Source organism: Hemibagrus wyckioides, linkage group LG02 (genome assembly GCF_019097595.1).
Source record: "Hemibagrus wyckioides isolate EC202008001 linkage group LG02, SWU_Hwy_1.0, whole genome shotgun sequence".
Taxonomy (NCBI): Eukaryota; Metazoa; Chordata; class Actinopteri; order Siluriformes; family Bagridae; genus Hemibagrus; species Hemibagrus wyckioides.
The window spans coordinates 2,785,862-2,809,561 of NC_080711.1; the positions used below are offsets into that span (position 1 = coordinate 2,785,862).

Below are 23,700 nucleotides of genomic sequence, written 5' to 3' on the forward strand. Positions count from 1 at the left end.
TGTTTTTAATGTTCATTCAGTACTTTTCTGAAATGCTGAACAGAGCGCTTTCATCTTGATCAGAAACACACACAAAACATCAATCTTTAATAAAGATCATTTTCATCATCATCCAGTTCACCATACAAGAGAAACCATATTTGTGCTTTTGAATGTGTATCAAAGTGTCAGAGCAGAACAGAAGAAAACAGAAGATAACTGAAGAAAACGATGACTTTGTTCTAGACGCAGTGTGAAATGATGTGGCTTGGTGCCAGTGAACGTTTTTAAGCAGTGTCCTTACATCGGCACTTTGACGTTTACCAAACACGAAAGGAAGTTCAAAGGAAGCTGAACATGCTATTCGAGTTTCTGTGTAAGTAGCGTGCAAAGTGAAATGTGGAAGTCACAGAGACACGGTGAATGAAATTCAAAGGCCAGTTTTGTGTTCGTTTGCAGCAGTATCTCTTTTTTCATGAACAGACTCACTGCTGTCGTGATGCAAGTTCAACTTTTGTGGCATTAGATCCCGATGTCCTGCGGCCATGTTCGTGGGGAGCTACGGGAAAAGTGATTGTCTCACAGAGGCAGTGGCGTTGTAGGTGGCAATGAATGAGAAAGAAAAACCGAGGCAGTGTTTGTGTAAACGATTTAATTGCACCCTAAAAGATATGAAAACATGGATGCTTCATCTGTGTAAAATGCTGAAGTTGTAATAAAAGGATTTTGTTTGTTTACCTCATCAAATCTTCAAGTCTTTTTAAAGAATAAACATTTTATTTTAAAATATATAACAAAAGTTATTACTGTAATAGCTATATAAACGTTTTGAACTTTTGCAAGAAAATGTCTTTCTTTTTTTTCTTCATGTGTCATCAGTTTAATTCTGCCCTGTTTAGACCTGAGGTCTGTGATCTTCGCCGTCAGCATTTTAGGGAACATGTGTGGTTTATGAGGCCTCCACTTTCTCATGTAGATCTTCAACGCTTCAAAAGCAGCGGCTCTTGCAGGATATCAACCTTGTCTTGTCCTGAAAATCTCTACAGGAAAGAGAAAAAACTTGTGACATCTGACCATCAGCTGCAGTTAAAGTTTTTTATTAACTTCACCATCACAAGTGGATAAATTCAGCACTTTGTCCAGGTAGATGCTTGTTGTATGGCGCTCTATGGATAACTAATCAGAATCAAAAGCCATTTTAAAAAAGTCACTGAGTACAGGATAAAAAAAACTTAAACACACACACACACACACAGTGTTTGTGACCTCTTCAAATTGGTCAGAAAGTTTCATTTTCTGAAAGTGTTAAATGACTCAAACCCCATCTTTGAAAATATTTAAATAATTTTATCTTCAAAAGTGGAGCGGAGTAAAACCCAATCAGCTGGAATCTGCCTGTAAACGAACTTCCGGAACCCTGCATTCTGCATCTGCATCTGATTCAGTATCAGTCCTTCTGAGAAGGTCATGGTGTCCGGATCGGAAGTGTAGCAAAATCTGAGACAGGAGAGGACGACATGAACGCCATGACAACCCAGCGTGTATAAAACTAAACACACTTTTAATTTTTTTTACACTCCTAATTTTTTCTGTCTCAGAAAATGTGTGGAGGGAAACCCATGCAGACCAGGTTCACACGCGAAAAAAAAACCCTGCTGACTAAACACACCTCACAACATAAGCGCTGTTAAAAATGTCACTCTTTCTTTTAACACTAGATGGCACCACAACTGCATTTATTTTTTGGCTGCTCAGTCCATTCTCTAGAACTTCTCATTGCAACAAGCCTTTAAAGTCAGTGTGGGAATGATGTAACGATGATGAAATAACTATTTTAAAGCTGAAGAAACAGGAAAAATGTGAAAAGAGAAAGCAAAGACAGAGAGAGAGGCAAGGATTGTGTATAAAAATGTTACACACAGATGGATGGAAGGCTCTGGAATAAAATTACAACAGTGTAAATGCAAAATCTGGGATGGATCTGAATATCTGCAAAAAACACACACATACACATATACACATGGAATCGGGGCGGACTGGCCATCGGGAGCACCGGGACATTTCCCGGTGGCCTGACAGTCGTTTTGGCCTGCCGCCATGCTGTCAATCACCTTGACGTACGATAGGCTGGTATGCAGCTAGGAATGAATTGACGGACCTCTCGATTTACAAATCAGGAAATCGCCACATGACCCAACGTCAGTGACGCACTGCCTAACTGGCTATTTCCAGAGGCAGGTAATAGGTGTTTTCAACTTGAAGCGGCGCTGCACAGACCGATCAGTGTATGAGGTCAAAGTACCGCAAGAGTGACTTAAGAGTGTGCGCTCGAATATGTGCTGGAATCGCTCTTACTTTGGTGCCTTCATTTGGCAGATGGACGCTTTCATACAAAGCAACTTACAATAGATAAAATCAAACCAAGCAAAAATAGGTTGATGTGACAAGTAAGTGTAAGTGCTGTGACAAGTCTCGTTTAGTCTAACACAGTACATGAAGCATGCTTTTTTATAATAAATAAAAGGAATAAAAAGTAGATAGAATAGAGAGTGCTAGTGTTAGTGGGTCAATATTAGGCAGCACGGTGGCTTAGTGGTTAGCACTGTTGCCTCACAGCAAGAAGGTCCTGGGTTCCAATCCCTGGTTCGAACAGGCAGGGGCCTTTCTGTGTGAACTTTACATGTTCTCCCTGTGCCTGCGTGGGTTTTCTTCCGGGTACGCCGGTTTCCTCCCACAGTCCAAAATCAAGTAGAACAAAAAACATGTACATTAGGTTGATTGGTAATTCTAAATTGCCCATAGGAGTGAGTGTGTGTGTATGTGGTTGTCTGTCTATATGTGTGGCCCTGCGATGGACTGGTGACCTGTCCAGGGTGTACCCCTGCCTTTCACCCAATGTGTGCTGGGATAGGCTCCAGCAGATCCCCGTGACCTTAATTAGGAATAAGCGGGTATAGAAAATGGATGGAAATAAAAGAAATCATAGAAATAGAATAGAGAGAGTAAATGTTAGAGGGTCAAAAAAAAATTATTAAATAAAAATTAATTACCTGGACATGCGCATCTACAGCATGCTTAATCACCTAATAAGTCCACTTTGTGCAAGCTAATGGTGTTCACAAAATATGTTTTAAAAAATATAACTATAGAAGTTTTAAAAGAGCATGTTGCAACTTAGAAAATGACAAGCTAGCTCACTGTTTTAGAGATGGGGATACAGTATTTTCTAGTGCCAGATTTGACCAGAATTTTTTTTTTCTTTGAAAATGTGAGAAAGGAAGCAGCAGCGGCACTAATGATGCAAGTGCTCCTGCTGCTGAACTAGAGGTGCCAACTGTCTCTCCCCTTTCTTGACCCCTGCCGCAATGCTCACTTGGTTGTGACAAAGCTCACCAGTGATGATAATGAAAGAGACTCACTGATTGAGACCACTGTTGCTCATGACAAGCCGATACCCACTGAGGCAGACCATCTTGCTGGCCCCTTACTCTATAAACCCTGGCTAGCGGGTTACACCTTCCATGCCATCTGTCCGCTGAAGGCCCCCACAACTACATTGCATCACAACAGCCTCCAAACAAAGGCCTTCCTGGACACCAAAAGCAGTCACCCTTGCTTGGCTGGATGCTCAAAGCTTGTGGGGGCTCTATATGGTGACATTTGCCAGGTCCCTGCTGCACAGGCCCACCTCTCTAGCCGGGAAAGAGTGGAACCCCTAAAGCCTGGTGAGAATTAGCTCCCAGTACCCCTGCTGTTGGGCCGAGATTGGTCAGGGTTTCAGGATCTCCCTACCCCCTGATGCCTGACCAAAGACCGCCTTTAGCACAGGCAGTGGCCACTGGAAGTACTAGGTTCTCCTGTTTGGCCTGCATGGGACCATATATACACTGGTAACAATGGAAGCATGGATACAGTGTTTATATGTGTGGTGCTGGAAACATAGATGTATATTAAATGAGTGTGTATGTGTGTGTGTGTGTGTGTGTGTTGGTTCAGTTCAGTTCTGGGTGTTGAGGAGCCTGATGCCTTTAGGAAAGAAACTGTTACACAGTATGATTGTGAGGCCCTGAATGCTATGGCATTGTCCATGGAGCAGTTTGGATGATACGCAAACTGCAAGGGATCTACTGAAGGTGGCAGCCAGGTCTTGATGTGCTTTTTGGTGTGTGTGCAATAGGACAGTAGTCACTGATGCAGGACTCTGTAGACTTCTACAGCAAAGAGACAATGGAGGTGGACTTTAGGCATGTGGGAATAACAGTGCTGCTCAGGGATACAGTATGTTGATGATGATGTGTGTTGATGAGATGTAGGTGAAGACATCCGCTAGCTGTTCTGCACATTCCCTGAGCACTCTGCCAAGAATTCTGTGTAGAACAGCTGATTTCCTTGGGTTAACTGTGCATTCTCCTCACATCAGCCATGGCACATTTGGCAGGGATACGTGACTTTCACAGGCACGTGAAGGTGTCCTGTATTTATTGATTGCCTGAATGACCTGCCTGTTGCTGCTGTCACAGAAATGACACAGCTTAGTGGTTAACGTGTTGGACTACTGATCAGAAGGTTGTGAATTCTGATCCTAGGTCCATCAAGCTGCCACTGCTGGGCCCTTGAGCAAGGCCCTTAACCCTCAGTTGCTTAGTTGTATAAAATGTCAGTCTGGTTAAGGCTGTCTGCCAAATGTCACAAAATGTAAGTGGCTGTGGATTCTCTGGGCATGTGGACAGTTTGGATTTTGCTGTTTTTAGGGCCATCTTGTCCCCTGCTCTGAAGGTGAAGACCCTGCATTTCAGCAGAGCATGCACCGTTGCAGTCATCCATGGCTTCTGGTTGGAGCATGTGGTAATGGTCTTGGAGACATTCACATGTTTGATGCACCTGCTGATGTAGCTGGTTACTGATGCCATACAAGTCAAGTGTGCTCAAAAATATTATTGAAGGGTAGAGATGGCTCCTGTTGGCCAAGTTTTCACCTGTGTACTCTGTGTATGCTGGAATTAGCATAACAGAATTGTGGTCTGAGTAGCCTAGTTGCGGGCGGGGCCTTGCATGGTACACAATTGGGATGTTTGTGTAAACAAGATTCAGTGTGTGTGCCCCTCTTGTTGCAAAGTCCACATGCTGATGGAATTTAGGGAGCACCGATTTGAAATTTGCATGGCGATAATAACAATTATACAATTATAATTATAATATAATTATAATGAGATTTTTATGTTAACAATTCATGCTGTGTCCTCATTCTTATCCCTATGATCTTTTTATCTTTTCACAAAGCAAATGATGACTGGAACTAAGATTTCAAGCAGTCTTGCTGTCATCCCAATGAAGGGAGCCAGAAATGCTGAAAAAGATATCATCATCATCAAGCTTTTTAAACATTAAACTTTAAAAGATTCAAAACAGAACAAGTTTATTTTAATATACCTTTCACAGTTATGAACTGGGCTGTAGCAGTAGTGGAAGTAAAGGTGCAGGAGGTAGTGGAAGAAGCCAGCTGAGTGATTAACAGTTCAGTGATATTCAGTACAGCAAATGATGGAACACCGTGAAAATGATTCATTGTATTTCTTACAGGTTCCGACCACCATCATGATTATCGTCATCGGCCAAAATCTTGAAATCTATGACCCATATTATTTACTAATCTAGACAATCCACAAAACTGGTACACCTCTGCATCATTCAGATCCCAGTTTTCATCAAACACTGTTCCCCACTGGCCACCGTACAGTACCTCCACTCTACCAGAGCAGGAGTCATTAAACACCAGCGTGTAGTTTGTAACATGTAACTTGGCTTTCAAGCAGTTGAATGGTCCTGAATCCTTGAAGTTGTTAAGACAGTCCTTGCTAATGTTAACTGTAATCACACACTATGATTCCTGGGCTAAGCTTTGTGCACGTGAGAGAATGGAGGCAGGATGAAGGAGATAAAATAATCATTCAAATGTTTTTAAACTCACTTATTTTACTCTTAAAGATCTAATATCATAATACCAATAATATTATAATAATAATAAAGAGTAATCAAATTGATTCAAATGAAAAACACACTTATTCTAAGCTCTAAGAACACTGTTTATGAATTGAGATGTCCTGCCCTGAGGTAGGCTGGCTAGACCTTGATGTCCAGGGGAGAGGGTGCTGTGGCAGATGTGATGCTGGTGGTCAAGGGGCTGGGAATGACTGGCATTAAACAGATGACATAGAATGTCAGCTACGATACTATTTGCAACTATGACGAGGTAGATCCAGTTTGTAGGTGACTTCATTCATCTGTTTGAAAATTTTAAACAGGCAACTATACCTTGGAGTGAGGTTTTACAATTGTGGGACTGTCTCATGTCCCTAGTGGCAAGCCAGACTCAATCTCTAGGCTGAGAGAGAGAGTGTTTGTTGAACTGCTGTTCTGCACTCACTTTGTCAGGTGGACTGTTCTAGTTGCTGGTGTCTGTCCACCCAGACTTGTTTGTTATTGTGAAATCAGATAACCACAGCTTTGGTCATCAGCAGACCAACATGTCAGAAGACCAAGCATTCTTGCAACTCAAAGCTTTCACCACTGTTTCCATATTAAAACCTCAAGCAAATCATAGTGAAGGTAGATGCATCAGGAAAGGGGTGTTGGGGCAATCCTCTCACAGGGCCAGGAGAATGGCATCAGTGGCTGGAAGGAGCTATTCACAATTTACAAGGATCACAAGAATTATATCAAGTCAGTTAAGAGAATAAAACAACACACTGCGTCATGGCTGATGCTATGGGAATGCTTCCATGTGGAAGTTGTGTCTGAAGCTCTGTGTGAAATCACACCAATTTATTGGTTCGGGTAGGTCATGTGACGAGGTGGAGTCTGCCAGCAAGACCATAAAAGAGCATCTATGTCACATTACTACAGCTTCTACTTGTCTGAAGGAAGCACGAGTGGACACCTCGGGTGTGGCTAGTGACACAGCATAACCTGATGTAGTTCCCTTTCAAGGGAACTCAACGCTGCGTTATGGCTGACTCTATGGGATAGGCAATACCAGCGCTGCCACACGCCAGGAAATGTCTCAGAGGTCATAAAAGAGCACAAACGAGCCAGGGGCAGAGCATCATTAGCCTTGTAAGACACACAAGACATAGGAGTGGGGTCCAGGTCCAGATTATAGAACTTGATAAAGGTGTGCGAAGAGGACCAACCTGCCGCAGCACAAACATCCTGGGGGAAACGCAACTATCCAGGGTGATGTGATACACCTAGTGGAGCGAGCTGTAATCCCTAGAGGTGAAGCCCCAAAGCACACCTCATAGCTCTAGGGGATAGCTACCACTACCCAGCACAAGGTGCTGCTTGGAGACCGGATTGCTTTTGTTGTGGCCGCCAAAGCAGATGAAAAGGGATTTTGCCTTGCACTTGAGCAACAGGCATAAGTCCTAAGAACCTGAACTGGGCACAGCAGGTGCAGGCTGTCCTTCTCTGCCAACCCATGGGGCGGAGGACAGAAGGCCTGCAGAAAGGCCGGATGACCAGCTTATTGCAGAGCCGTTTCCATTGTCAGAAACTCCACAGAGGATGACTCTTAGACCACTTAGAGGCTCCTGTAGGGACACAGTCTACAGAAAAGCCTCAACCATCTGTCAAAGGTGTATATATTTCAAGTTGGAACTATTCTGGTTAGAGAAACATATTAGAGTCTCCAGAATATCCACTCTTCTTGTTACTTCCGTTCATCTCGTCTTTTACTAACCTACAGAGATGAAAAGAAAATAGCAAACCACCATGTCTTTCTTTGTGACCAGTAGGTGTGTCTACATTTAGTTGTGTGTCTACACTTTAATGTTCAGGCATGAAAAATTGCTCACAGTCATTTTAGTGATAAAATCTCTACATATACATGTAACCCTCTAGTTACCAGGATATTGAGCTACTTCAGTTATGAAGTAACAGTGTTGTATAAAGTACCCAAAAGCCATATTTGAGTAAAAGTACAGGTATTTTGTTAGAAAATGACTCGAGTAAAAGTTAGTCAACCATTATAATTCTACTTGAGTGAAGGTCTTAAAGTATCTGAAATAAACTGTACTTAAGTATCAAAAGTAGTATTTTCATGAATGTATTCAAGTATGGAAAGTAAAAATAGAAGTAAATTAATAAAAAAAAGCAAGACTGTAATAATTTGGAGAATTATGAATTTTATTCTGTATTGCTTTCTTTCTTAAACTTCTCAATAAGTGCACCACCAAAAAAATAAGACTTTTGACCTTTCGTCCACATGCTAATGCAGTTTGAGGTCGTTGAAAATGGAGCTTTTGGAAAATTCCTTCCAAGTGACGATTTTCCAAAACTCACCATTTTCAGTAGTGTTGTGTGGACAGGGTAAACGGAGATTTTCACGAATTGACATCATTGTCTGTGCGCCGGTCTCCTTGATTTGACGTCAGCTTTGTTTATGAAGATATTTTGTGCAATAGCAGACTTATGTAAACTACTGACTGTGTTAACGTTGACTTTTAACATGCGTGCACATACACGTGCAGTTACTCACACAAATTTGGACACTGGTTTTAAAGTAGTAAGTAACGAAAATTCCGAACAGAAAATAAAAGTAAAAGTATTTAATTTGTTACAAAAAAGTAGTGAAGTCAAAGTAAACGTTGATAGAAATATAAAAACTCAAGTAAAGTACAAAAACTCTCAAAAAATACTTAAGTACTGTAACGAAGCAATTTTACTTTGTTACTTTACACCACTGATTATGAATATATGGAAACCTGGGTGCCCAGCTTTTGATGGTGAACTGGCTGGATTTTACTCCAATACCACTACCCCTAGTGGAAAACCATACGGATAACGGTGCCTCCATTAAAATTTGTTTTAATAAACGTTAATCTTTCCTCCTAGTCCCATGCATTCTGTACACTTCCAAAATACCAATAATCAAATTCAAACAGCAGAAAGACTTTTAAAGATTAACACACATGGAATTTATAAAAATTAAGCAAAAATGGATGAAATGTTAAAGTTCTGATAAAAGTTCACTAAATTCTAATTAAGTCTAAATGTTACACCATTCACTGAAGTATCAAAATCAAATATGCAGTAAATGTTGCCACAAAACAAGACACTGTAAAGAATTCTACATTATACTAGAAAGAACCCATAAACCAAATAAACAAATATTAATAACTGCTCAAAAAAAGAATCAATCACACTCGAAACAATGAATGAGGTCAATCCACGTAGATGTGGGAATAGCTTTCACCTTGAAAAGCAGTTTATCTCTCAGGTTAGGGTACAGAACATGACAGACATGTCGTTGCTTGTGACCCTGCACAATAATGGAGCCCCTGACCATAGCCAGTTCTGTTCACAACTCTGTTACTGTTACAGGTTTTTATGATGTTTAAAAAAAAAAACAAGATTAATAATGTCACCTAATGTCATGTTTTTCCCCTTTAATGTGACATATTCTACCTAACAAAAGTAAAGTGAGTAACAAATAGAAATGTTTTAGGGAAAAAAAGATTAAACTTAGAATAACTTGTTTGCATAAGTATATACACAACTTAACTAATAAGTCTGGCTAAGAGTCTAACAATTTTGCACCTCTTAACTTAGCACTTTGGTTTAGATTCTGGCTAAAATTGTTTGTTCATTGCCTCACCTTTGCCTGAATCCTGACTTTCCGCTGGAATTATGTCTGGTTTTGTTTGCTGCCTTTTTAATAAACATTGAGCACCTACACTTGTGTCTGTATCTGCATCACTTCATGGAAAATATATGGGATTTTGGATAACCAATTAGTTCTCCACACTACTCTACACTACAGCCTCATAGTCATTGTCCATGTCACTTCCTTGTTCCACAGCATCAACATTAATATAGTCATCATCCGCATCACTTCTTTCTTCATCAGCCTTGACATTAATATAGTCATCATCCGCATCACTTCTTTCTTCATCAGCCTTGACATTAATATAGTCATCATCCGCATCACTTCTTTCTTCATCAGCCTCGACATAAATGTAGTCATGATCTGAGTCCTCCGATTCATCCAGCTGGTAGGAAAAGATTTCCACGTTTTTATAAGCACCTTCTTCATCTGTTTCAATCTCATATGTGTTTTTGGCACCTACAAATTGTTAATGACAAAATACACACAAGATTACAAATCATTTTTCTAGATCAAAATTACATTTCCACAAAAATAATTCAAGTAATAAATAAAACTCTGTTCTGCAGTTACAGAAAAAAAAAATCAACAATGTTGATTACATCCTAATTGTTTTTAGTATTTTTATGCCTCAAAAATTGCAATGAATCAATTTTTTATAGATTAAAAAACTAAATATATGTTTTATTCATTTATACAGTAATTACTTCTGGCACTGGAGACTCCATCCAGAAACACTAAAGAAACTTGCGCTAGCATAATGCCCTTTCACCATGTCACTAATGCAACATTATGTGGACTTCTCCCATCTATAAGTCTCAGTTTAGGTTGTTGCTAAAAAATATATATCATATACTACAGTCAGACAGAAAATGAATCAGATTTCAACATCCCTGTGGATTACAACATAATTATTTTGGTTCCAAATTCAAATGGATGTATTTTTAATATAGTTAAAAATTTTTTACAACTCACGCTGTGAATCATTCTTTTTGTCCCTTTGAGATTTCCATCTTTTCTGTATCTTCATGAAGCAAATACTGACTGAAAGTAAGATGAGAAGCAGTCCTGCTGTCACTAAAATACCAATGTTGGGAGTCAGAGATGCTGAAAGAGAAATCATCAAGTTTTTCAAATACTAAACTACAGAACACAAACAACAGACAATTAACATGAATCTTACTGAAGATTAAAGAAATGTACAACAGTAGACCGCGATTAGAACTGCAATTACTATGCAGTACTGGTAGTAAATGTCCAGAAAATGTCACTTACCCACAGTGATGGTAAAAGAGTTGCTCCTGAATGATGTGGAGTCACTTTCCCTGTAGGAGTAGTCGTAGGTGTACTGACCCTGATGTGATTCATCTACAGTCAGAGTAAATGTTGTTGTAGTCTCTGCAGTTTGATTCTTTATTAATGTCTCAGTTTTATACAAACTGAAGTCTACAGAGATGCATGTTGGACTTTTTCTTTAATGTATTCATGTTAAAGAGGGTATCGATCAATAAACAAATAAACAGCGACAACTTACTGCTACTTACAACTTACCCAACTTACTAAGATTAAAAAGTAAAAACATTAGAAACAAATTCAGATGTTCAGTCTAGTGAATAACCAATTTAAATATCCTAACTAAATTCAATACATAATCTCAGCTGAACAATCAAATATGTGAAAGGTTCTACAGTGAAAAAATGTAGTGTCTCTTTCATGCAAGTTTTATACTTTTTTCCCACACAATGATTACAGTCAGTGCAAAATATTTAAGCCTGATAAGTGCACTACCTCAACCGCTGCTATTGCATTTTTGCACAATCCACATTGTCATGCTGCTATATACTGTATATGTATGTAGATATTTATTAGATACCTGTTTTGTTTTGGGTTTTTTTTTTTTTTTTACAGTTTCTCAAGTTTACACATCACATTAAATTTTGTTTGTTATTGACTTCTAGCCTTCACTCTCCACATACATCACTTTAAGCAACCACAACTTTGTCACTGGTTCACCGATTGTCCTTTTCTGGACCACTTTTGGGAGGTACGAAGCACTGCATACAGGGAACATCCCACAAGACCTGCTGTTATGCCATGATTCAGTTGTCTAGCCAAAATCATTTGACCCTGGTCAAAGTAACTCAGATCCTTATGCTTACCTGATTTTCCTTTTTCCAACATCACCTTTGAGAGCTGACTTTTCTAATATATCCCACCGCTTGACTGGTGCCAATGTAACAAGATAATAAATGTTATTTATTCCACATGTCAGTGGTTGTAATGTTTTGCCTAATCAGAATATAAAACCCCCCACCCCCAAAGCAATGTTAAATTTCTACATATTGTTGATTAATTCTATAACAGCTTTATAGTAATGCTTTTGTGCTAATGCTATCATTTCAGTATCATCTCATCTCTAAGGTAAATAACAAGAATCAAATTGAAAGGTTGTTCTACATCATTAAATGTTACCATAAATAGATAAAATGTTTTGTCTTCCTTTAAATAATCAAGGGAAAAAATCACTGGCGAATTGTTATAGTATAAAACACTTTATGAAAATATTCTATAAGAGCATGCACCCCTAGCTTCAGTGGCTTGCAAGCAAAAGAGGCGTGTATTCTATTTTTTTTTTTTTTTTTTCCATGATATTTTAGCTCTCGTATCTGAATGGCAGAAAATGACAGAACATATAATATAAATATAACATTGATGACAAAGTCATAATATAAGTGTTTTCTGTACCTGAGCAAGTAACACCAGCATCTTCACCATGGTTGCAGTTGTGTGATCCAAATCCTCTATGAGAGCACTGTGTGATGGTGCTTTCACTTCCAGAACACTGAACATTATTCAGCCATATTGGGCCACTTCCCTGACCAAAGTGGGCATTTTGATGAGCGGTGACCGCTTTACCACATCCAAGCTGTCTACACACCACCTCTGCATCATTCAGGTCCCAGTCATCATCACACACTGTTCCCCACTGACCATCATGCAGGATCTCCACTCTACCAGAGCAGGAGTCGGTGCCACCAATGAGTTGTATGTTAGTGCCATCTAAGACAAAACATCAGAATTCATGTTCATGTTAATTAATCAAAGTGAATTTCATTACTATTTAGCAATATTACAACATTTAAACTCATATAAATCCTTTTTTTTTTCATTTCTAATCCTTTCTCAAAAAATGAAAATTCAGGATGTTTTACATACTGAATAATGAATGTTATTTGCATTAGATCATTCAATGTAACTGAATAATTACACCTTATAAATCTAATTTCTTAATACTTTTAATAACCCACCACCTCCTATATTGATGGGTTATGGACTAGTATTGCCACTCCAAAGAGAGGGAGAGAAGAAAGACAATGTATGTAAAAAGAGAAAAAGAAAAAAAAAAGGAAAAATACACAGATTAAAAAAAGTTGAATTCAATTGCAAATACAATATATTTACAACAAATAAATATAAAAGCAAATAAAAAAGTAAAAACATTTGTACAGCTTTACTGTTTTAGATAGTATATGTTTTATGTAGTATATGGATTAGTGAAAATAACTTAATGCAACACATGGAATTATAGGCAGCATGACAGAATATTTTATATCCTATAGACCATGTTAACAAATATTTGTGGGTTTATGAAAGTGACATCTTTGGTCCCTGAACGTTTCCCATTAATTGTTGATCATGTTCAAAATAAACTTTGATATTACAATCATTCCTTTAATCATTAAAATATTAAACATTAAAAATGTCAACATTTATAGTTGGACCGTGTTTTTCAGTGGTTGGATGCACTCTAACACCCATTGACATTCATCAGTAACAAGATAGATAGATAGATAGATAGATAGATAGATAGATAGATAGATAGATAGATAGATAGATAGATAGATAGATAGATAGATAGATAGATAGATAGATAGATAGATAGATAGATAGATAGATAGATAGATAGATAGATAGATAGATAGATACTTTATTCATCCCAAAGGGAAATTTACAACAAGGATTGCAGCAACATGGCAAAAACTTCACCTAACCTTTACAGACATTTCAGAACATATGACATAATTACGTTTCCATTAGGTAATAAGGGCACATAATTGTTTTACTGGATAACAGTTAGGAATGTTATTTATTATTGTAACATCCCATCAGGCTATGCTCCCAACTGATCACCAGAGGGAGCCCTCTCCCTAGTTCTAGCGCCACCAAGTACTACTGCACTCAATCAGACCATTAGTGTTTGGTTGTGGATGGGAGGAGTGTCCCTTTAGTCCTGTTTAACTATCCCAGTAAATTTGCACCATGCTCATGACACAGCCCTGGTTGACTCTGGAGCCACCGTCAACTTGATCAACTGCCACCTGGTCATGGAATTGCATTCCCACCCACCCTCTCTGAGTGACTGCCGTGGATAACCGGCCCATAGGGAATGGCTTAATCACAGGCCAAACCATCCCCATCACTCTTCCTGTTGGATTATTTCATACTGAAGAACTTTCACTGTATGTCATCTCCTCTCCTTCTAACCCCATTATTCTGGGCTTCCCCTGGTTGCAGCTTCACAAACCACATATGTCTTGGAGTGAGAGAGAATTGATCCATTCATCCCCCTATTACCTGAACCATTGTCTTAAGAACTTTGTACCATGCCCCTGCTGTCGGAGAAAAATAATATACCCAGCTTTGAATTATATACCTAGCTTTAAAAGTAGCTTAAGAAATAATGTGCTCAATGCTCTAAGCTCTGCCTAAGAGTAGTGTGTATCTATCAAGAATTATTTAGCCATTGATTAAGAAGTTAGCTTTGATTAATAATAGCTATAATAATCAGATATAGCCTTTATGGCAATCATAGTCTTATAATAGTCTTATAATAATCATGCAGAATTATTAATGGCAGCATGCTAGCGTAATAACCACACTGGGACTGAAGAAACAGAAAAGAGGAGAGATTTATTGGAACATTAGGAGTTACAACTCAGTCAGCCAGCCTATCCAGTGGGATCAGTGGGACCGGAGGGTCAGTTGTAGAAGACGGGATCTCGGGATCCTGAGGAGAAGTTGGAGAGTAATCAGTGGGAGAAGTTGGGGGCGAATAGCCGGGAGAAGACTGAGGAATATCATGAACACTGTAAGGCATAGGCACAAATTCAGGAGAAAGTTGGGGAATGTCAGGGGAATTAGTAGATGAAGAAGAGTCAGAGGAAGAATCATTAGAGGAGATCTCAACAGGGAAATCCTCAGTCTGGACGCCTTGAGAGGTGGTGCGTGTCCAGTGCCAGTAGAAGGTCTGAGTAGACTGATCACAGGTTGTGGGGTGAAATTGGGTGCTCTGATCAAGACAGACGGTATCTCTCACGATATGGTGAGCGAGGTAAGGAGACTCAGGAATAGAGGGTTCAGATAGGCGCTCCAGGAAACCAGTAAGTTCAATGGCCAGACAGGACAGCTGATACTGGCGATAGCGTCGCAGAGCACCCCTGAGACTTCTCCGGAAGATAGAGCGGCGGGCTGACTGAGCTAGAAGGAAAAATGGGAAATGGGGAGAGATGAGTGAAGATGAGTGAAGTGCATATTGCGTGACTAGGTAATCAGCAAAAGAGAGCGTGTACTAAGGCAAAAGGAACACAGTGTGGGAAGTAGGCCAGGTCACTGTGACATGACAGTGATAGGCGGGTAGAGGAGACAATAGCATTGGAATACTAGCAACCAACAGTGATGAAAAGAGAAAAGGATATGAGACAGCTTAATGGCACAGCTTAGTTTAAAAAAAGTAAATAAAAAGATCAAGTAAGTAGAGGGAAAAGGACAAATGCGAAAATAATGGGAACTGGGAAACGTATGTAAACTAAGGAAGGAGGGACTAAATTAGCCATACACTGAACATAATGGGAAATTGCTGGAAATATTTAAATTAGAGAAAAGGAGGCACCCCTGGGTGCCTGGGGTATAAGTAGAGGGGAACTTTTTCGGGGTTGGGAGAGACCAGCTGCTCTCTTCAGATATGCATGTTGTTGACTGCATGACTGAATAAAGAAACCCACTTCTTCTCATCTGTTGACTGAGATCTCTTTTATTTCGGCTAAGTTTTATAGATTGTGGAGGTCATTGGGAAAGCTAAGAGAAATAGATACAAACAAAAATTCCACCCTGTGATATGTCCACTCGGAGGGGGCTCTGAGTTCCGACATATATATTGGTGCCGAAACCCGGGAAAGTGGGAAGGCTGACGTGAGTCCGAAAACCTGAGCTAGGACCGCAACTACTATGGGCTGCAGATTGCCGGCATCAAAACAGAAAGGTAAGCAGACACCTGTTATATTCAAAGTCTGTGTTAAATCTGTATCTGTAGCCTGAGTAGAGTGGCCCTGGGGAAGGTGAAGGCAGTTGGCCTCACGCCAAGAATTAGAGGGTGGTGAAGACAGATGAGAACGAGCGGAGAGGTGTTTTTTTGTTTTTTGGTGTTATGAAGTGTTAAGGTTTTATAAGTTAATAAGTGTGTGCAAGAAAATTCCTGTGGGCTAAAGCAGGTGGCACAAGTGAAAAATTCCTGCCGGTTGAGGCAGGTGGAGTATGAGAAAATTCCTGCGCAGGTGGAATATTTGTCCCTAGATACCGCTGTTGTATATGGAAAACAGGTCTGCATGGTAGGGATGTCGGTGAGTCACTGCGGAGAACAGTATAGTTAGTTTTCAGGAACGCAGGGTTGGACCTGAGGAAATGTGTTAAAGTGTTAAAGTGATATGTTAGTGTGAAATGTTGTGATGTGCCGTTGTTGAGAAAGTGTTGTTAAGAAAGGAAGGATTGCTGCTGGCAGCAGGTGTGTGTGTTTAGGAATTGTGTTAGGAAAAATAGAAGCATGAGTTGGAGTAGTGGCGTGGATGGATAGGTGATTAACGGTACTGTTATATAGATCTGTTAGTATAAATAATGTTGTAAGCAGAAGCTATGAAAAGGAAATAGAGGAGGGGTAAGTAACCCAGCAGACACACACTCACAGAAGCAGCGCATATATACACACACACACACACACACACACACATAGACACACACATAGACACAGGGGAAAGCCCCATTACACAGAAGGAGAGTTGAGTTGAGAAAACTGAAAGTAAAAAGGGGCAGAGAGAATAGCAGTGAGCGCGGTGTATGGCAGATTTGGCAATAGAAACAAAGGGACTGAGAACACAGTTCTGGGACGAAAGAACTTATAAAGACAGAGACGGGGTTGAAAGAAGACAGACAGAACAGCAGATTTGTGATAAACTATGGGCATTGACGGTGTTTGACAGGTTAACCACATTGCGTCACCAGTTTCCTGAAATAAATTGGGTAGAACAGCTTAAGAAACTCTGGAGACCTCGTGTTTTGGGCCCATTATTGTGTGTGTTACTGGCAGCTCCTGAACCCCGAGAGGCCCAGGTAGTGATTTCAGTGTATGATTTCATTGATGATCCATATGGGGAGGAAGAAGAGTCCGTAGTGGAAGTGTTTGGAGCTAGACCAATACAGAGCAATTATTGTTCGGGGCTAAAGGTTATTATTACAATTGAACCCAGGGTAGTACTGTGGGAGAGAGGTCTGGGAACAGCACTTTTGATTGATAGAATAAACATATTTGAAGAACAATCCAGAAAAAACCCAGTAAGGCCGAGCGTGACTGTAAGAAGAATTTATGCGAGGGTGACCTGGACACCTCTAAATAGTAACTTGGGTCATAGAAGTGAAGCCCATAGGGCCAGACAAGGGTGTGTCATGAGTAGAGAGGAGACACCAACCACACCTGTAGGGATGATTATACTGAAGCATAAAGAAGCAGAGAAAGAAATTAAAAAGTATATGAAAAAATGGAGTGACCGGACACGTGGGGAGTTACAGTGGCCACTAGAAGGCACATTTAATAATGAAAGGTGTGAAAAGAGAAGGAAAGACTAGAGTGCTGGGGAGAAATAAAGAAGTAAAGTAGGGACAAGACTGACAGAAAGAAGGAAATTGTGGATTGGTTCCAGGTGGAAGGGGAACGGCAGAGAGCACTTATAAATGAAAAGAGAGGAAAGGGTACAGCCCCACCAGTAGAGGAGCTTGTGGAGCAGGAGAAACCACCCCCATACAGAGAAGTGCCCCCAACACGAACAGCAGGAATTTATCCTGTCCTATTAAAAGAAGGACAACCACGGACAGTGAGACTGGAAATAATGGAAGGACAATTTGAAGGCAAAGTAGTATATACGCAGAATGAAGATGAAAGTGGAGGAGAGAATGCAGCAGCCATGCAGCGCTCGAAGCGAGAGCAGGAGCAGACCCATTTTAGGCCAGAGGGGTCCGAGAAGGAAGGAAGCTTGGAAGGAAGTAAGGAAAGTCTGGCGTGGGATCCAGTGTCATATAGAAGAACGGGGGCAGAAACTGACATGTGGAGAGAGTATCAGACGAATCTGGAGAAGGGAAAATACAAAGGAAAGATGGAGTGGTTAGGACTGGAAGACAAAACAAGCACGCCCGCACCGAAGAATTACTTGGATAAGAGATCCGCCATCGAGAGTGAATAGCGAAGGGAGCGAATCTCTACAGGGGGCAACCCGGGTGAATGGGAGAATGATGCTGAAACAACAAGTGCTTCTGCCCCAGATGAAGGAGACAATGGAGTGGAAATCATGCAAAAGGAAGGGTTCTACCCCGCACCTCAGAAAGGAGAGCAAGGCGAGTACAGAGAGGAGGAAGAAACCGAAGCAGAAATGGAAGAAGAAGAGTATCACATAACAGGGAAAGTATGACTAATGCCATCAGCAAAAGGGAAAAGAGATGGCGGGTTCTGTGAAATAAGTGAACGGATGGAGAGAATGGAAGAAAGAATGGAAGACAGTCATTTAACAATGGAAGAGCTGAGGGGGCAGACACAAGCACACATAGAAGAAGAACTGGAAAATACAAGGAAGAAACTGGAAAGGATGGAAATAGACGTGTCAGAGGATAAGGTCCTGCGTTGCCAAATAATGCAGAAGGTGTATGGATTAGAGCACTCACAAGGGGAGTTGTCCACGCTAAGTCAGATAAAAATGAAGAAAAGTGAAGAAGAACTGGCCCACCTCAAGAAAGAAATAAAAGAAGCACGCTGTAATCTGGAACAAAAAGTGGAGGAAGCCAGGCAGACTCTGAGAGAACTGCAAAGCCAGGTGAGAGGAGAAGAAAAAGGAAGGACAAGGAAAACAATACCCCCTTTGGCTATGGAATTAAGGTCTGCACGGAAACAAGGTGCAGGGGAAAGGCCTCCAGAAAACGAGGAACAGCAGCAGGTGGAGGCATCCCAGATGCCAGTGATAATAAAAGGAAACGATGTGGCTTATGTCCCATGGTCATTCATGAACCTGACGGGATTAATTGGCAGACTGCCAAGTATTTGTGAAGGAGCTCAAAAATGGATCACACGGTTTGAAGATCAAACAATGGGACAGGTGCTGGCACTGGGAGATGTCAAAGCAATATTGTCTCTGTCATTGGGGAAGGCCAAGATGATTGAAATTTTTCACAATGTAGACCTAATAAGAGAGGGGCAGAAATATGATCCAAGCCCATTTGGGACTCACCGTAACCAAATCTGGAAGGCCCTGCGGAGCGCATACCCGACACGGGCTGATCCAGGAAGAGTGGAGAAGATCAAATTGGAAGAGAATGAGAGTGTAGCAGAATTTGTATTAAAACTACAGAAGGCATGGAGAGAAGAGATGGGAGGAGCATGGGATGAAACAGCAGCAAGCCAAACTCTGTTTCGTATGATGGTAAAGAAGGCTCTTCCAGTGGAAGTCCAGGACCAACTGGACACAGTAGTGGGACTGGCTGCAATGGCGTGGCCCACCTTCGAGGCTAATGTAATACATTATGTGGAGCTGCACAGGCGAGAAGCAAAGAAAGCAGCTGAAAGCCTGGTGATGCAGCTCCACAAGGCTCAACTGAGTGAGTTAGCCCGCAACAAACAGGAAAGCATGGAAAGGAAGAAGGAGGAGAAAAACGTAGCAAAGCAGGCAGCGGTGCTGGTGGCACAACCAGCAGCGCCCCCTGTGGCTCAGCCTGCACCTCCAGTGCCACAGCCAGCAGCCATGATGCAAACTACGCCAATGATTCCCCCGCAACAACTGCAGCCTGCTTACTATGCACCTCCACCACTGGTAATGTACCCCCCAGTTCAACAATACCCACCCCAGAATCGAGGATGGGGTCAGGGACGGGGACGTGGTCGAGGAGGAGGAGCATTTCAACAACCGTTGAGAGGAAGAGCTCCAATGAACCAAGGAGGAAGAGGATGTTGGGTATGTCAAGATCCCAGTCACCTGAAACGAGATTGCCCATATGCCTATCAACAGGAAATGGTGTCGCCAAGAGGAGGCTCACAGCAAAATCAAGGATGGCAAGGTCCAGGGAATTGAATGGGACCCTGGATGGGGCCTAATCAACAGCCCCAAGGAGCGAACTCGGGAGCAGGCCCCATGGGGCCACCCCCGGGAAGTATGTGAGGAGGCCCAGAGAAGCCAGAGGGGGAGCTGGTGCAGTATACCACCTCTCTGCACCCCGCTCAAGAACCCATTGTCTCAGTAATTGTGGGAAGACAAATTCGTTCATCATTCCTAATCGACACAGGTGCAACATTTACAAGCATAGGCAAAGAAGGCTCAAAGCTCCCCCTCTCCAGTAAAGCAGTAAAAACAGTAGGCTTCTCAGGGAAAACACAGACTTTACGATTTACTGAGCCTCAAGAGCTGAACATACAAGGAGTGACAGTGCAAGCACCAATACTGTTCTCCCCAGAAACTCCAGCAAATCTACTTGGAAGAGATGTGCTCTGTAAGTTAGGAGCTAAGATACATTGTGGAGAAAGAGGAGTATGGGTAGAGCTCCCAGAGCATCTAGTTCAACAGTATGTCATGATGGAGACGAAACTTGAACTAAGTACAATGGACAAGGTGTATTGGTTGGAACTAAGCAACATGCACAGTGGGATAAGGGATCTGTACACACAGTGGAAATCCTGGCTGATCAAAATGAGACCAGACTGTCAAGAAAGCAGAGAACCATGGCACTGCACGATGATGTATGATGAAGAAGGACAAAATGAAGAATATGAGGCCATGTGGGACGAACGAATTGCAAAAACACAGTACACTCTGAAGACTATAAACTTAATTGTAGGACCGCAAGGGGTAGCTGCATCAGTTCAACTGCCGTCACAACTCGAACAGTGGTACCAGATTCCTGATGCTGCTCCTCATGTCTCCCTGCTGATTGGGCAAGGTTTTGAATCAAAAGAATTAGGATCAATGGTGAGGGAGGCAAATCAGAGGATGCAGTGGAAACAGATAGGACAGGGAGTCAGTGTGTCCCCAGATAGAAAGTTCCTTAAAATAGAGCAGGTAGCAATAGATGAGGTAAGGCCACAGACTGTACTGATAAGCAGAGTTGAGAATTTGAGGATAGAGAAGAACAAGATGAAACAATTGCCCCAATGGGCTGAAGAGCAGGAGATCACAGAGAAAGAAAGGGAGGATGCACTAGCACAAATACCTGACCAGCTATGGACCAAACATCAAACAGATGTCGGACTGGTAAAGTCAGCAGGTTTAGTTAAGATACAGCTCAAATCAGGAGCACGATTGCCATATCAGAAACAGTATCCCTTGTCAAAAGAAGCAATAGTGGGGATAAAACCAACGATTGAGGGACTGACGCAAGCAGGAGTTTTGGTCCTAACAAAATGTCAGTGCAACACCCCCATCTTTCCGGTCAGAAAACCAAACTCAGACAAATGGAGACTGGTCCATGACCTACGACCAGTAAACCGGGTGGTGATAGCAGAAAATCCTGTACTTCCAGATCCACACACCCTTTTTCTAACATTCCAGAAGGAACAAAATGGTACACAGTAATTGATCTGTGCTCAGCCTTCTTTAGTGTTCCATTACATCCAGATTCACAGTTCCTGTTTGCTTTTACCTATGAGGGACAGCAGTATACATACACCAGACTGCCACAAGGCTATTGTGAAAGCCCATCAGTTTTCAACCAAGTCCTGGCCCTTCACTAATTTGGATGTGTCCAGCACAATATTGCAATATGTGGATGATCTGCTGATCTGCAGTCAAGCCAAAGAGCAATGTGTACAAGATTCAGTGCAAGTTTTAAAAACTCTGGCCCTAAACGGGTATAAAGTAAGTAAAGAAAAGTTGCAATTCTGCCAGCAAAAGGTAGAATACTTAGGTAGAGTGCTCGAAGGCACTACACGAAAAATCTCACCAGAACATGTAGAAGCAATCCGAAAAGCTCCCAGACCTCAAACTGTCCAGCAGATGCTATCCTTCTTGGGATTGGCGGGTTTTAGCAGACCGTGGATTTGTGATTTTGCAATGAAAACGCAGCCACTTAGGGATATTGTGAAAGCAGCAGACCAAACAAAGTCTAGTGCCACATTAACATGGACAGAGGAAGCAAAAGCAGCATTTGATATGCTAAAGACTGCATTGTCATCTGCACCTGCATTGGCATGTCCAGACTATGGTAAACCATTCTATTTGTATGTGTCTGAAAGAAAAGGGTTTGCCTCAGCAGTGTTAGCACAGGAACAAGAAGGCATGGGGAAAAGACCAGTAGCGTACTTTAGCACGGCACTCGATAGTGTGGAGAAGGGCATGCCACCATGCTATCGAGGATTAGCAGCTGCGGCATTTGCCTATCAAAAGGCATCATCAATCACAATGGGGCATCCGGTGACCCTGTATACATCCCATGCCTAGCATGCACTGCTGACTAGTCAAAAATTTGTGATAACCAATGCTCGGAAAACAGGTTATGATGTCATTCTGTCAGCTCCTGAACTAACAATTGAGAAATGCCGCACAATAAATCCTGCAGATAAGCTGGTGTTCCCAGAAGACGGAGCCCCACATGAATGTACTGAAGTAACAGAAAAATACCTAAAAGCTAGGTCAGACTTAGAACCACTGCCTGTCACTCAATGTATCCTCTTTGTGGATGGATCATGCTATCGTAGTAATGAGGGAAACAAAGCTGGCTATGTAGTAATTCAATATGATGACCAAGAAGGAGTATTTAACACAGTATTGACCGTGGCAGTGCCACAACCATGCTCTGCCCAATTGGCAGAAATAAAAGCACTAACAGCAGCCTGCAAACTGGGGGCAGGCAAAGCATGTACAATATACACTGATTCGGCCTATGCTTATGGAGTGTGTCACGTGCTTGGACCAATCTGGGCACAAAGAGGTTTCCAGAGGGCAGATGGATCAGCCATTGTACACAGGCCGGCAATTTCAGAGCTGTTAGGAGCAATGATGCTCCCTAAAGAATTGGCAATCGTAAAATGTAGAGCTCACAAATCAGATGGAGAATGGGTCAGCAGAGGAAATGCAGTAGCTGATGAGGCAGCTAAAAAGGCAGCAGTAGGTGAAACAAGTGTCACGGTAATGATGCAAGCAGGAGAGCCAGATGATGAAGGGCAGATGCAGGTCACACTGGCTGATATCAGGGCCTTCCAAGAGTCTGCCTCAGCAGAGGAGAGAGAGTTATGGAAGAAACGGGGAGCGGTATTAGATCCCCAGTCTAGGACATGGAGAAGTTGTGACGGAGTGTTTGTGGCTCCACTAAGTTTCCTTCCAATGTTGATTAAAGAAGCACATGGAATAGATCATTGTGATCGCAGAAAAATTATTGAAGCAATTTGAGAGAACTGGTGGTCTCCATACTTAGCGAGTATGGTGGACAAATTCCTGCAATCGTGTGAGCTTTGTGCAGGACGAAATGTCAGAAAACATTTCACGGCACCCATCAGCCACATACCAGAACCCATGGGACCATTTAGACACCTAGTGATAGACTTTGTGGATATGGGAACTACAGAAAGAAAGGAAGGAAAGAGGTATATTCTGGTAGTGATAGATCGGTTCAGCCGATGGGTAGAGGCGCAGGCTACAGCCAAAAATGACGCCAAGACAGTGGTCAAGTTCCTGTGTAGGGAAGTGATCCCCCGCTTTGGCATC

At 41.6% G+C, this 23,700-nt stretch overlaps 1 protein-coding gene across 1 annotated transcript; it reads right to left on the minus strand.

Annotated features, from left to right (window-relative positions):
- Positions 1-8,171: 8,171 nt before the first annotated feature.
- Positions 8,172-11,105, minus strand: LOC131363907 (protein MAK16 homolog). The gene is made up of 3 exons (XM_058406888.1): positions 10,919-11,105; positions 10,619-10,750; positions 8,172-10,102 (listed from the first exon to the last, which is right to left on the minus strand). The coding sequence occupies exons 2-3, from the start codon at positions 10,671-10,673 to the stop codon at positions 9,789-9,791; spliced, it is 369 nt and encodes a 122-aa protein (XP_058262871.1). The 5' UTR covers positions 10,674-10,750; positions 10,919-11,105; the 3' UTR covers positions 8,172-9,788.
- Positions 11,106-23,700: the final 12,595 nt, after the last annotated feature.

Coding starts and splice junctions, on each gene's coding strand:
- LOC131363907 (XM_058406888.1), bottom strand. CDS start 10,673: ATGAAGATACAGAAAAGATGGAAATCTCAAAGGGACAAAAAGAATGAT. Junction 10,103..10,618: donor CAAAAAGAATGATTCACAGC/GTGAGTTGTAAA, acceptor AACAATTTGTAG/GTGCCAAAAACACATATGAG.